Source organism: Lissotriton helveticus, chromosome 3_2 (genome assembly GCF_964261635.1).
Source record: "Lissotriton helveticus chromosome 3_2, aLisHel1.1, whole genome shotgun sequence".
Taxonomy (NCBI): domain Eukaryota; kingdom Metazoa; phylum Chordata; class Amphibia; order Caudata; family Salamandridae; genus Lissotriton; species Lissotriton helveticus.
The window spans coordinates 176,858,315-176,871,592 of record NC_136062.1 but is presented as its reverse complement, the minus strand read 5'-3'; the positions used below and the strand labels follow the sequence as shown (position 1 = coordinate 176,871,592).

The 13,278-nt window shown below is 51.7% G+C and overlaps 1 protein-coding gene across 1 annotated transcript in view; it reads right to left on the bottom strand.

Annotated features, from left to right (window-relative positions):
- AP3B2 (adaptor related protein complex 3 subunit beta 2) overlaps positions 1-13,278 on the bottom strand; it is a 352,683-nt gene that overhangs the window by 198,040 nt on the left and 141,365 nt on the right. Inside the window, exon 13 of the mRNA XM_078684977.1 lies at positions 2,443-2,575. Within this exon, the coding sequence (XP_078541103.1) occupies positions 2,443-2,575 (133 nt within the window). The remainder of the gene's footprint in view (positions 1-2,442; positions 2,576-13,278) is intronic.

The following is a 13,278-nucleotide window of genomic DNA, read 5'->3' as shown; positions in this document are numbered from 1 at the left end:
CAGAAGAGGTCCACTGTTTCGGATGGGTCCTGCCACTATCTAATGGTGTCCCCTGTGACATTCATGGCAGAAGTGAATGATTTTCTTTCACTTGAAAACCTTGCACAATGAGCAGGTGGACTCCTCATACTCGGAGGACAAGCAGTGGTTACACAATTGATGCTAGAATAGAACTGGAAAGGTGACTTCTTCATACCGAACTCTCTTCTCATTCTCAATATAACCTTTGTTTTTTGCAAGGTAGCATTGAGCTGACGAAGATGAATCCAGCATTCCTGCTGATTCAATAGAGAGTGGAGCGGCCTTCCGTCATGGGATCTGAGTTTTTAAGGACTGGCACTGGAGTTCCCATGGAATTCCGAAACAGTGCAGAAACTGGTACTGGAACGTCCGAATCCGATAGCGGAAGTAAACAATCTGAGGTGGAGTCTTTGTCCTGGTTCACTGCAGGTAAAGGGCACTGGGAGGGTTGTGATTTTATTTACTAGTTGAAGCAGACATCAATACATTTTCTAGAAAAGCTGCCCAGGTAGCTGTGGGACTGGTTTGTCCACTGGGGACAGGCAAACTGTGGCTTTGGTCAATAGCTGGTGCAGCAATTTATGAAATCCCTGTAAGTGCTACCAAATTGCATGGGTACGTTTTAAAAACAATATCCAGACTACAATCCCAAAACATCCCTTTTGATGGGTCTAGAGGTGCTTAGATCGCCTTACAGATATTACACATCCTCCTTCTTCATCCAGAATACCATGCACTTTAAACCAAATGTTAATGTTGAGAGCACTACCCTTTAGACGTAGTGTTCACTGTGGCTATTCTAAGCCATTCACTGGGCACTAAGTCATACAATCTAGTGTCGGCACTGCAGGTGAAGTCAAAAAGCTAGATCATGAATTAATAAGGCGAGTAACTACATGCGTATGTCACACGTGGCTGTGTCTGTGTCCCTTTTGGTAATTATCGGAGAAGGAAGGGTTGAATGCATGGAGTGGGAAAAATTACAATGAGTATATTTTAAAACGCTGGCATAAAGCCTTTCATCAGGCCCTAAAAGCATGGCTTTAATGAAAGTAGACTTATTGTATCATGAGCCACACTATGACTGGCATGCTTTCTTTATCCCTTTCCATTTATGCCACTGGTCACAACATTGACTTGCACCCTAAGTGTTCATCCACTTTCTTTGGTTATGTACAGAGCTGAGTAGACACCACCTGACTCACTTCAACTATGCCACAACAATATCTAAAATGAGTTCAACCTGATTGTGAAACTTGTAAATATTTAATTACGTTAATTCCTGGACATCTGTGTGTATATGTTACCCAGCTCATATATTTGATCACATTTTCTAGATAGCCACTGTGTTTCTCTCGTTTCATCCTCTTCCACTTCAATTTCTGTGATTAGCATTAGCTTGCCCACAGAGCTGCGGGTCACAAATGATGCATTCCTTGCCTACCACACTGTTCCAAACAACTTTTAGTGGTGCTTCACTGCCAGTAGTCACCTACCAGCCTCCCCAACTTGTTACGCTTTACCTGAACCTCCAAGTTAATGGGTAGGTTCCTCCTTCAATCGCTAATTTGCAAAATAACAATTGCTTTGATTATTAGTTCTACTTTGATGTTTCACCATTTTAAATTAGCAGTTGTTCCCAATTTTTTTGCTTCCACTGCTACACTTTATAGGAAGCATTTCAGGTCAAAGATGTGGTTTTGTGAGTGAGGTCGGAGCAATGCGCAGCTAAGTAACCTGTGTAATCAATGAGGAATATCATTACAGTCTATATGCTGGAGAATCCGATGCCAGTTATATGCGTCCCCACCACCTTACAAAAATCGCATTTCTTCTTCTCCTCCACTAACACCTACAAAAAAACTCTTGTCTCTCTACCCATATGAGTATACACTGCTTAACCTTCATTCACAGTTGCTTGTAATTATTGTGCAGTAATATCATTCAGGGGAAACTCCATTAACACACTGTGTATTTTTAACTGGGCGATGTTACTGCATGTTTGTGAGGTTTTCTGATCTGAATATGGGATAACATATCAGTTTTACAACACTGAAATTCTGCTCGTTTTTGTTCTTTCAGATTTTTTTTATCCAAGTACATTTTCCCAGGTGTTACAGGGAAAATTATATTTGAGAAAAACCTGTGTGTGTGCTGAATAAACTGCAAAATTCATAACCTAGTCTTGGGCATTGTGAGCTTCAGTCTGGATTTGACTCTAACTCTACTCTAACTCTAACTCTAGAGCCTTGTGTGTACACTCACATGCACTGCCTAATCTTAAGGCAGCATGACCTCCAAGACAGAGAGCACTTACCCAGAGCCTTCTGATCTTTCACTAGTACTTTCATTGAGTAGCTGTATGATGCACCTCTGCACCCCTTTGATCCCCCCTCCCAGGCAGCCCATCACTTTCCTCACCATCTCTGTTGGACAGGAGCTGCACCAGACCATTCAGACAAGTGTCACGGACTCTGCCAATGTTTGTGGCGCATCGTCCAATGGCCTGGATCGTGGCTGCAACAAAATCCTTATCCATGCTCCGGATATAGGTCTACGAAAAATAAAAGCATAGGTCAGAAGTGTCCAACAAGTCACTAAGGCCCTGGAAAAATCAGCTAAACTGTAAAGATACGTTATTATGACTCTAAAGTATTTCTTTCTACTGGGACATTTGAAACTCCTTCAGCATTTCCTTCATTCTTATAAGTCAAATTATAATTAACAACATATTTAGCGAAATGGGAGTAGGTACAAATTAGTTATTTTGTCAGCTAAAATCTCTGTAAAGTGTATTTCTTTATTCATCCTATTAGAATAGGTCAAGATTTCATCTGCTCTTGAGATTCGAAGCAGAATTGTACCAGAGAGGAGCAGGGACCCATGTCATTCATTCGTGGACCCATGTTATTCTGATATTTAACCTTTACTATGTAACTCAACGATATCAGAGCTGTTCTGCGTTCTTCAGCATCAGAGGTTTGTATGATTAGGGCAGGACAGGAATCCAAGGTAAGAAATTACAACTTTTATCGAAATCTGGTACAAGCACTCCTTTACAAAGATATGACTCATGCACCCTTAACTTTCCCCTTGTAAAAGATGTTTAAATATGCCCACGTCTGTAATTGGACACTGGATATTTTCCTAGAATTACAAAGATGCATCTAGATAAATAAATCTGAGGGACTCATTGACCCATACTGACCTGTTTCTTTCAAGTAGGTCTAGTCAAAGTAGATTATCAGCAAAAGGACAACAGAAATAAATGACTTACTAATTATTTCAGTGAGAGGGCAGCAGAAATGCATTATTACTTAATGATAATATCAGCGAGAGGTCAGCAGAAATGCCTATATTGTTACATATTGTTAACAATAAAATAGTACAAAATTTTAATTGCTAACTGAAACATCTCAAAACACGAGTGCGTTTTATCTACAGTGTTTTTCCCACTCTTTCTAGTTGGTAATGCCTTATATTGAGTTTTGTTGCTGGCTAAGCAATGGGCTGATTTAAAACTAAAAAAACCCTGAGGTGCAATCTTTTGAATTCAAACGTATTTACCCGCAATCCAATTTTAAAACACAGTCTTTTTCCATTTATACAAATAGATGGAGTTAACAGGCAACAGTAACCAATTTGTTTTGGCAGCCAGGGACCTCAGTGCTGCATTACCTGATGTGGTCAAGAGTATGGAAGGGACGAACAGTTGCCCACCTCTTATGACCAGCTACCATTAGTCGCACACTAGAAGTGTTTGTACAAAAAATGAGAGGCAACTAAAAAAACGTCTCTGTGAAGTATGTGCTAGTACTCAATAAGCATGGCTGTAATAGGGTGTCGAAGGGGCCCTATGTGTGCAACTTTCACAAGAGAGTGTCCAAATTGACCTCCTGATGTTAGCCGTAATGCTGATTTCTCCCTTACGCAGTTTCCTACTATCGCATTGGAGAAATCCCTTGCACTTATGAATCAATCAATCAATCAATCAGTGAACTTGGAAAGTGCACTACTTACCCGCGAGGGTCTCAAGGCGCTGAGGCGGGGGTGCTGCTACTGCTCGTAGAGCCAGGTCTTGAGGAGCCGTCTGAAGGTATAGGTGTTGGGTCTGCCGCAGATGGGTGGGGAGGGTGTTCCAGGTCTTGGCGGCGAGGAAGGAGAAGGATCTTTCGCCGGCGGTTGTTCGTCAGGTGCGCGGGACGGCGGCAAGGGCGAGGCTGGTGGAGAGTAGCTGGCAGACGGGGGTGTAGAAGTTGAGTCTGTTGTTCAGGTAAGCCGGTCCGGTGTTGTGGAGTGCTTTGTGTGCGTGGGTGAGGAGCTTGAAGGTGATCTTCTTGGTGATGGGGAGCCAGTGCAGGTCTTTTAGGTGGGAGGTGATGTGGCTGCGGCGGGGGACATTGAGGATCAGTCGGGCGGAGGCGTTTTGGACGCGTTGTAGTCATCACAGGTGTTTGTCCGGGATTCCTGCGCAGAGTGTGTTGCCGTAGTCCAGCCTGCTACTGACGAGAGGGCTTGGGTAACCGTTCTTCTGGTTTCGGTCGGGATCCACTTGTAGATCCTGCGAAGCATGCGGAGCGTGTTGTAGCAGGAGGAGGAGATGGCGTTGATCTGCTTTGACATGGAGAGGGAGGAGTCGAGGATGAATCCTAAGTTGCGTGCGTGGTCCATGGGTGTTGGGGCTGTTCCAAGTGCGGTCGGCATCCAGGAGTCGTCCCACGCAGAGGGGGTGGGGCCGAGGATGAGGACTTCCATCTTGTTCGAGTTCAGCTTCAGGCGGCTTTTCCGCATCCAGTCGGCGACGGCCATCATTCTCTCGTGGAGTTTGGTTTTGGCAGTGTGTGGGTCCTTGGTGAGGGAGAGGATGAGCTGGGTGTCGTCGGCGTAGGAGATGATGTTCAGGTCATGCTGGCGGGCCACTTGTGCGAGGGGGGCCATGTAGACGTTGATCTGGGTCAGGCTTAGGGATGAGCCCTGAGGTACTCCGCAGATGAGGTCAGTGGCTACGGATCGAAGGGTGGGAGGTGGATACGCTGGGTACTGTCGGAGAGGAAGGACGTGGTCCAGTCCAGGGCCTTTTCTCTGGATTCCGGCTTCTTGGAGGCATGTTCTTAGTGTGCGGTGGCAGACCGTGTCGAAGGCGGCTGACAGGTCCAGGAGGATGAGGGCTGAAGTTTTGCTGTTGTCTAGTTGGCGCCCGATGTTGTCTGTGGCGGCGATGAGGGCTGTCTCGGTGCTGTGTTTTCGTCTGAATCCGGACTGGGAAGGATCTAGGATGTTGTTGTCCTCGAGGTGGCGGGTCAGCTGCATGTTTGCGATTTTCTCGATGACCTTCGCCGGGAAGGGGAGCAGGGAGATGGGCTGGAGGTTCTTGAGGTCTTTGGGGTCCGCCTTGGGCTTCTTGAGGAGGGAGTTGATTTCGGCATGCTTCCAGCTTTCCGGGAATGTCGCTGTGTCGAAGGAGTTGTTGATAATCTTCCGTAGTTGTGGTGCGATGGTTGCATCAGCTTTGTTGAAAACGTGGTGTGGGCAGGGTTCTGACGGAGATCCTGAGTGGATGGAGTTCATGACCTTGCGTATCTCGTCGTCGTTGACGTGGGTCCAGGAGATCAGCTGGTTGGTGCCGGTGAGGGTCGGGGTGGGGTCTGTTGCGGTCGGGGCAGTTGGTGTGTTGAAGCTATCGTGGATGCGATGGAGGAAGGTGGCCAGTGAGTCGCACAGATCTTGCGAGGGCGGGATGTCATTGGTGTTGGCGCTGGGGTTGGAGAATTCCTTCACTATGTGGAAAAGCTCTTTGCTGTCGTGTGCGTTGTTGTCCAGGCGGGTTTTGAGGGAAGATCTCTTGGCTGATCTGATGAGGTGGTGATGTCTGCGGGTGGTGTCCTTGTGGGCTGCGTGGCTGTTTGGTGTGCGGTCTTGGAGCCACTCCTTCTCCAGCTTCCGGCATGTACGTTTGGAGGTCTGGGGTTCTTCGGTGAACCAGGTGGCTTTCTTGCTGGGGTTGATGGAGGATTTCTTGAGCGGGGCAAGGGTGTTGGCGCAGTCGTCGATCCACTATCTGAAGTTTTGGGCAGCGGTATCTGTGTTGGTGGGGTCGATTGGCGGGTTATGGTCGAGCGTGGAGGTCAGCTGGTCTTCGGTGACTTTGCTCCAGCAGCGGCGGGGCAGCTGTTGGGTGCAGTGGTGCGTGGTTGGTTTCTTGAAGGTGAAGTGGATGCAGCGGTGGTCGGTCCAGTGGAGTTCGGTGGTGTGGTTGAAGGTGATGTGGGTGCTTGTGGAGAAGACAGGGTCGAGTGTGTGGCTGGCGGTGTGGGTCGGTTCAGTGACGAGTTGTCAGAGGCCGAGGTTGGCAAGGTTGTCGATCAGGGTGGCGGAGTTGGCGTCGTTCTTGAGGTGGAAGTTCAAGTCCCTGTGGAGGATGTAGTCCGTGGAGGCGAGTGCGTGGGTGCTGGCGAGGTCGGCGATGGAGTCGCTGAAGAGGGCCCGGGGTCCGGGGGGGTCTGTAGACGAGTGTTCCTCTGAGGGTGGTGTTGGGGGTCGGTGTGGATCCTGAAGTGAAGGTGTTCGGCAGAGTTGAGGGAGTCATCTGCCAGGGTGTGTACCTGGAGGGTGGACTTGTGGACGATGGCTATTCCTCCTCCAATTCCGTTGGTGCGGTCTCTGCGGGAGATCTTGTAGCCTTCCGGGATGGCTATGGCGATGTCCGGTGCCGCGGAGTTGTTCCACCATGTCTCGGTCAGGAAGGCAACGTCTGGGGCAGAGGTGTCGAGCAGGTCCCAGAGTTCGATGGCGTGTTTGCATGCGGAGCGGGTGTTGAGGAGTATGCAGCGAAGGTTGTTGTTGGGTACGGTCCTGGGAGGTTTGGTGGTTCTATCGCAGGTGAAGTGGCAGGGTGTGGCAGGAGAAGGGCCCGTGGGTGCGTTTCGGGGCGGCCTGGAAGCAGCGGTGGTCTCGGTTGGTGTTGAGAGCGTGGAGGGTGTCTGCGTCGTACCGGAGTCTGGCATCGTGAGTCTAGGGGGTCTGGCGCTAGGTGCGGTCCATCACGGACGGGCGCAGACGGGCTTGCCTTTGGTGTGCCTTCGGCGTGGCAGCGGCGCGCCCTCTGCGCATCCGGGCAGCGGCCGTAATTTAAGGAGGGGATGGAGGGAGGAGCAGATGGGAGGCGGTAGCGGGGCGGCGAGGGGGCGTGGCCGCAGGGGGCATCGGCGGGAAAAGCAGGAAACAGATGGCAAAAAAGGGGGGTGCGAACTGGGCAACAACGGGAAAACGGAGCAAGTGGACACAGAATAACAGGCAGAAAATACAAGATAAGGGCAAACTCAATACAAAAGACAAGTTTAAGAGGCAAATTAGGCAAACCAGTGTACAGTGGCGAACTGGGGCACAGAAGACTCGAGCACACGCAAGGAGCGGCAGCAGCGGGGCGAGCATACGCAGGTGGTGCTGATCGGCAGTAGGGGGTGACCTTGCCTGCCAGCAGGGTCAGGGGTCACTCCCTGGCTCTTAGGTCCGGCTCATGATCTGATCCCTGTATAGCAAAAGTACTTACATCTATTGAAGAAGTGATAAACCCTGCTGTTAATTTTATTTGAACACCGCCCTGCGTGAGGGGCACATGCTGCAAAGCTGGAAACATGCAAAAATTCTCCCGCTCCCATGGCAGACCCAGTGGTCGCCGGTAACTATAGGCCTTTATCCTTGCTGTCTTTTTTCTCCAGGGTTTTGGAAAAATACGTCAACACGGTCACAAAGGATTACGTGGAGGCCAACCATCTTCTGCACCTGAGTCAGCCGGGCCTCAGAGCTAATTTCAGCACGGAAACGGCCTTATTAGAAGTCGCTGAAACTATCAAAGCTACACTGGATAGAGAAGGCAATCCAGTTTTGGTGTTGTTAGAACTTTCCGCAGCCTTTGATACCGTGCCCCACAACAGATTACTGCAAAGACTTAAGGAGGGCGGTATTGGAGGCACGGTATTGAGATGGTTCATCTCCTTCTCAAACAACCGTTTACAAACTACTTGGTCCCCTCCTTTCGCTGCTATAATCCCTCCCATGAATGTCGGGGTCTCACAGGGCTCAATTCTGAGCCCAACACTGTTCAACTTGTATATGGCTCCTCTTGCACTCCTCGCCGAGAAATACAGTGCCAAAATAGTGTTGTACGAGCACAACACGCAATTGTTGTTCACTTGCGAGAAGGGTGCTGAGTTCAAAGGCAATGTGATCAACAACTGCCTCTCAGAGGTATCAATCAATCAATCAGTGACATTTAGAGAGCGCACTACTCACCCGGAGGGTCTCAAGGCGCTTGGGAGGGGGGGGGGTGCTGCTACTGCTCGAACAGCCAGGTCTTGAGCTTCTTCCTGAAGGAGAGGTGGTCTTGGGTCAGGCGCAGGTCGGTCGGGAGGGAGTTCCAGGTCTTGGCGGCCAGGTAGGAGAAGGACCTTCCTCCTGTTGTCGTTCTTCGGATGCGGGGGACGGCGGCGAGGGCGTGACTGGCTGATCGGAGGTGGCGTTTAGGAGTGTAGAAGTTGATGCGGTTGTTGAGGTAGCTCGGGCCTTGGTCGTGCAGGGCTTTGTGTGCGTGGGTGAGAAGACGGAAGGTGATTCTCTTGTTGACGGGGAGCCAGTGCAGGTCTCTCAGATGTCCGGAGATGTGGCTGCGTCGGGGGATGTCGAGGATGAGTCTGGCTGAGGCGTTCTGGATCCGCTGGAGTCTCTTCTGGAGCTTGGCGGTGGTTCCGGCGTAGAGGGCGTTGCCGTAGTCCAGTCGGCTGGTGACGAGGGCCTGGGTGACCGTCTTCCTGGTTTCGGTGGGGATCCACCGGAAGATCTTCCGTAGCATGCGCAGGATGTTGAAGCATGACGAGGAGACGGCGTTGACTTGTCTGGTCATGGAGAGGGAGGAGTCCAGGATGAAGCCCAGGTTGCGTGCGTGGTCTGTCGGTTTGGGTGCGGTGCCCAGGGCGGGGGGCCACCAGGAGTCATCCCAGGCGGAGGGCGAGGAACCCAGGATGAGGACTTCCGTCTTGTCTGAGTTCAGTTTCAGGCGGCTGGTCGTCATCCACTCGGCTACATCTTTCATCCCTTCGTGAAGGTTGGCTCTGGCGGCGGCGGGGTCGTTGGTCAGGGAGAGGATCAGCTGGGTGTCATCGGCGTAGGAGATGATGTTCAGGTTGTGTTGGCGTGCGATGGTCGCGAGGGGGCTCATGTAGACGTTGAAGAGGGTGGGGCTCAGGGAGGATCCTTGAGGGACGTCGCAGATGACTCCGGTGGCCTCTGACTTGTACGGTGGTAGACGGACTCTCTGTGTTCTTCCGTCGAGGAAGGAGACGATCCATTCCAGTGCCTTCCCCTGAATTCCGACGTTGCTGAGGCGCTGCACTAGGGTGCGGTGGCAGACAGTATCGAAAGCCGCGGAGAGGTCTAGGAGGATGAGGGCCGCTGTTTCTCCGTTGTCCATCAGGGCTCGGATGTCATCGGTGGCAGCGATGAGGGCGGTCTCGGTGCTGTGGTTGGCACGGAAGCCGGACTGTGAGGGGTCGAGGGATCCATTCGTCTCGAGGAAGGCGGCCAGCTGTTTGTTGACGGTCTTCTCGATGACTTTGGCTGGGAACGAGAGGAGCGAGATAGGGCGGTAATTCTTCAGTTCGGTGGGGTCCGCAGTGGGTTTCTTAAGTAGAGCGCTGAGCTCGGCGTGCTTCCAGCCCTCCGGGAAGGTGGCGGTGTCGAAGGAGGTGTTGATGATGTCCCGCAGGTGGGGTGCGATGACAGCGTCGGCCTTGTTGAAGACGTGGTGAGGGCAGGGGTCGGTCGGAGATCCGGAGTGGATGGAGTTCATCATGCGGACGGTGTCATCGGTGCTGATCGGAGTCCAGGCGTGGAGGGTGGTGGTGGGCGGCGGTGCTGCGGTCGTTGTGTGCGATGGTCGAATGCTGAAGCTGTTGTGAATGTCCGTGATCTTGTTGTGGAAGTAGGAGGCGAGGGAGTTGCAGAGGTCTTGCGATGGGGTGATGTCGTTGTTTCCGGCGCTGGGGTTGGAGAGCTCTTTCACGATGTTGAAGAGTTCCTTGCAGTTGTGTGTGTTGTTGTCCAGCCGGTCCTGGAATGCAGTTCTCTTGGTGGCGCGGATCAGTTGGTGGTGCTTCCGGGTGGCGAGCTTGAGGGTGGTCATGTTGTCCGGTGTTCTCCAGACTTTCTCGAGGGCTCGGCAGTCCTTCTTGGAGGTCTTGAGTTCGTCTGTGAACCATGGGGTTTTCTTGCTGCCGGGTCTGCTGGGCGGGGTCCTCAGCGGGGCGAGTTCGTCCGCGCAGTTGCTGATCCACTTCGTGAGGTTGTCGGCGGCCTGGCTGGGGTTCGCTGAGCTGGCGGGAGGGTGCTGACCCAGGGAAGCGGCGAGCTGGTCGGCTGTGATCTTGTTCCAGCTTCTTCGGGCAACCTGTTGCTGGTGGTGGTGGGTCGTCGTTCTTCTGAAGGTGAAGTGGACGCAGCTGTGGTCCGTCCAGTGGAGTCCAGTGGCGTGGCTGAAGGCGATGTCTTTGCTGGATGAGAAGACGGCGTCGAGTGTGTGTCCGGCGAGGTGGGTGGGGGTGGTCACCAGCTGCTTGAGTCCCAGGTTTGCGAGGTTTTCCAGCAGGGTGGTGGTGTTGCGGTCGTCGATGTTCTCCAGGTGGAAGTTGAGGTCCCCGAGGAGGATGTAGTCGGCTGAGGGGAGGGCGAGCGGGCTGATGAAGTCGGCGAAGTCCTCGCTGAATTGTGTGCGTGGTCCCGGGGGTCTGTAGATGAGGGTGCCTCTGAGGGTGGTCTTGGGGTTGACGTGGATCTGGAAGTGCAGGTGTTCGGCGGGTGCGATGGTGTCGTCGGTGTTGGTCGTGATGCGGATGGTGTTCCTGTGGATGATGGCGATGCCTCCTCCTGTCTGGTTGACGCGGTCTCTCCGGATGATCTTGTAGCCGTCCGGGATGGCGATGGCGATGTCAGGTGCTGAGGAGGCGTTCATCCAGGTTTCCGTGAGGAAGGCGACGTCTGGGTCTGTGGTGTCGAGCAGGTTCCAGAGCTCGACGGCGTGTCTGTGGATGGAGCGGGTGTTGAGCAGGATGCACTTCAGGTGGCTGCTGTTGTTGCTCGTCTTGGTCTTGGTGGGTGCGGGTGTGGTGCAGGTCCGGATGCAGGTGAACTTGCAGGAGCGGCAGCTGAAGGGTCCGTGGGTGCGTCTCGGGGTGGCTTGGTAGCATACAGGGGTTCGGCCGGCGTTGAGTGCGTTGAGGGTGGCGGCGTCGTACGTCCGGCGGGTGGGCTGGGGTCGGTGGGGGCCAGGGGTCCTGGCACTGGGCGCGGTCCAGGCGCGGACGGGCGCAGACGGGCTTACCTTTGGCGCGCCTTCGGCGCACAATCGGCGCGCCCGCTGCGCGTCACCGCTGCGCGTTCGCACGGTCGCCATATATGGCGAAGTGCGAGGGAGGGCGGAGCAGCTGGGAGGCGGGAGCGGGGAGGGTACAGAATGAAAAAGGGGCGGGGTTTAGCGGCGGTGGCGGGGAGCGGGGAGGGAAGAGACGGGGGAAAAACAGGCAAAAAGAGGGGAACCAAGTAAAAATACAGAATACAAAAGAGAAATGCAACAACAGTTAAAACACCAAAACAAACAGAGGCAAGGCAGGAGGCGAGCACGAGGCGAGCGCGGCGGCTGGCCGAGCAGAGAGGCAGGCGGGGAGGCACTCGCAGCAGCTGGTGGCCGTGCGGCGCGGGGGCGTCCTAAACTAAGGTATTCTCTTGGATTAGACAAAACCAACTGAAGTGCAACTCTGAAAAGTCGGAGATTATGTTCTATGGCTCATGTCCTTGTGTAGCATGGCACAAATGGTGGCCGCAGGACATATTTCTGGAAAAAAGCACGGGCCCCTGTAAATAAGGATAATACCCTAACAAGGAAAACAACTTATTTGAAAAAAGGACATGTTTCCCCCCACATTTTCAGTCACCACCGTGGAAAATCTTGTGGTCAAATTGCACGCTGCCCTCTCTATGAAGGTTCAGATCTAATCGGTAATTGGGACTTGTTTTGGGGCACTGAGAATGCTGAGGAACTTTCTCCCCCTGCTCCCAGTCTCTTACAGGAAAACGGTAGTCCAGGCCTTGGTGGTCTCGAGACTGGACTATGTAAATTCCCTGTACCTGGGCCTCCCGGATTACTTACTTGGCCGATTGCAGGTGGTCCAGAATGTGGCATCCAGAGCCATCTTTCTAGCAGGACCTAGGACACGCACGACCCATCTTCTGTCTTCATTACACTGGGTTCCGGTTCGGAAAAGGATCCACTTCTAAGCGTTAGTTTTGGTCTTTAAAGCCTTTCATAAGATAGGGGCCCCTCACCTTAGGGAAGGATTTCAACACTATACACCTCAACATAGCCTGAGGTCCTCTGCTCAGTTTCTGACCTCTACTCGTAAGGTCTTGCTTTCCCGGGTAGGGGGAAGATCCTTTCAAGTGGTGTCCTCTCGTCTGTGGAATAGCCTACCTCTTTCTCTTAGACAGGTACAGGACCTCCTCACCTTCAGGAGGAAATTAAAAACATGGCTTTTCCAACATTGGGTCCTGGCCGGCTTGTGCTCGGGGTGCTTTTCTGTTAGCTGTTACGTGATTTTTCTCTTAGTGACGGGACAATCCTGGGAGTAGCGGCGCGCTTTATAAATACCAAATAACATAACATAACTACCAGTGTTTTCTATCGCCAGAGCATTTACAGATACCTGAAAGATTGAACATTGATAGGGTGAGCGAAAATCGGCGACACTTAATTGGGCACTCCTGGATGTCCTGAAGAGGCCAAATGTAGAAGAAATGCATTGGCTGCGCACTTCTCTGGCTACGTGTGAAATAAATCACGAATAAAAAGAACATACTCCAACAGAGGACCTTGTTGTCCTATTTACATTGGTCTCTATTATCACTCTGTCTTAAAGAATTGCTTTTTAGTTGCCTCTCATTTTTTTGTACAAAAGTTACCAATCCATGCAGCACTGTGTCTGCTCTAGCCATTTAGAAGTCAGTCCACTAGTTTCACCGACACGTACAAGCTCTGATTATAATCTGATTTTGCCATGTCAGAGTAAGGGTTTACTCTCTTCATTGTATTCGTCTTGGGGGAATATTCTTTATACAGTTCTAGAGTTTAAATGTAAAACATGAAAATAAGCAAAATAATTCAACTCACGACAGAAATCTTGAAATGTAATGATTAGAGCGTTTCAAAAGAAA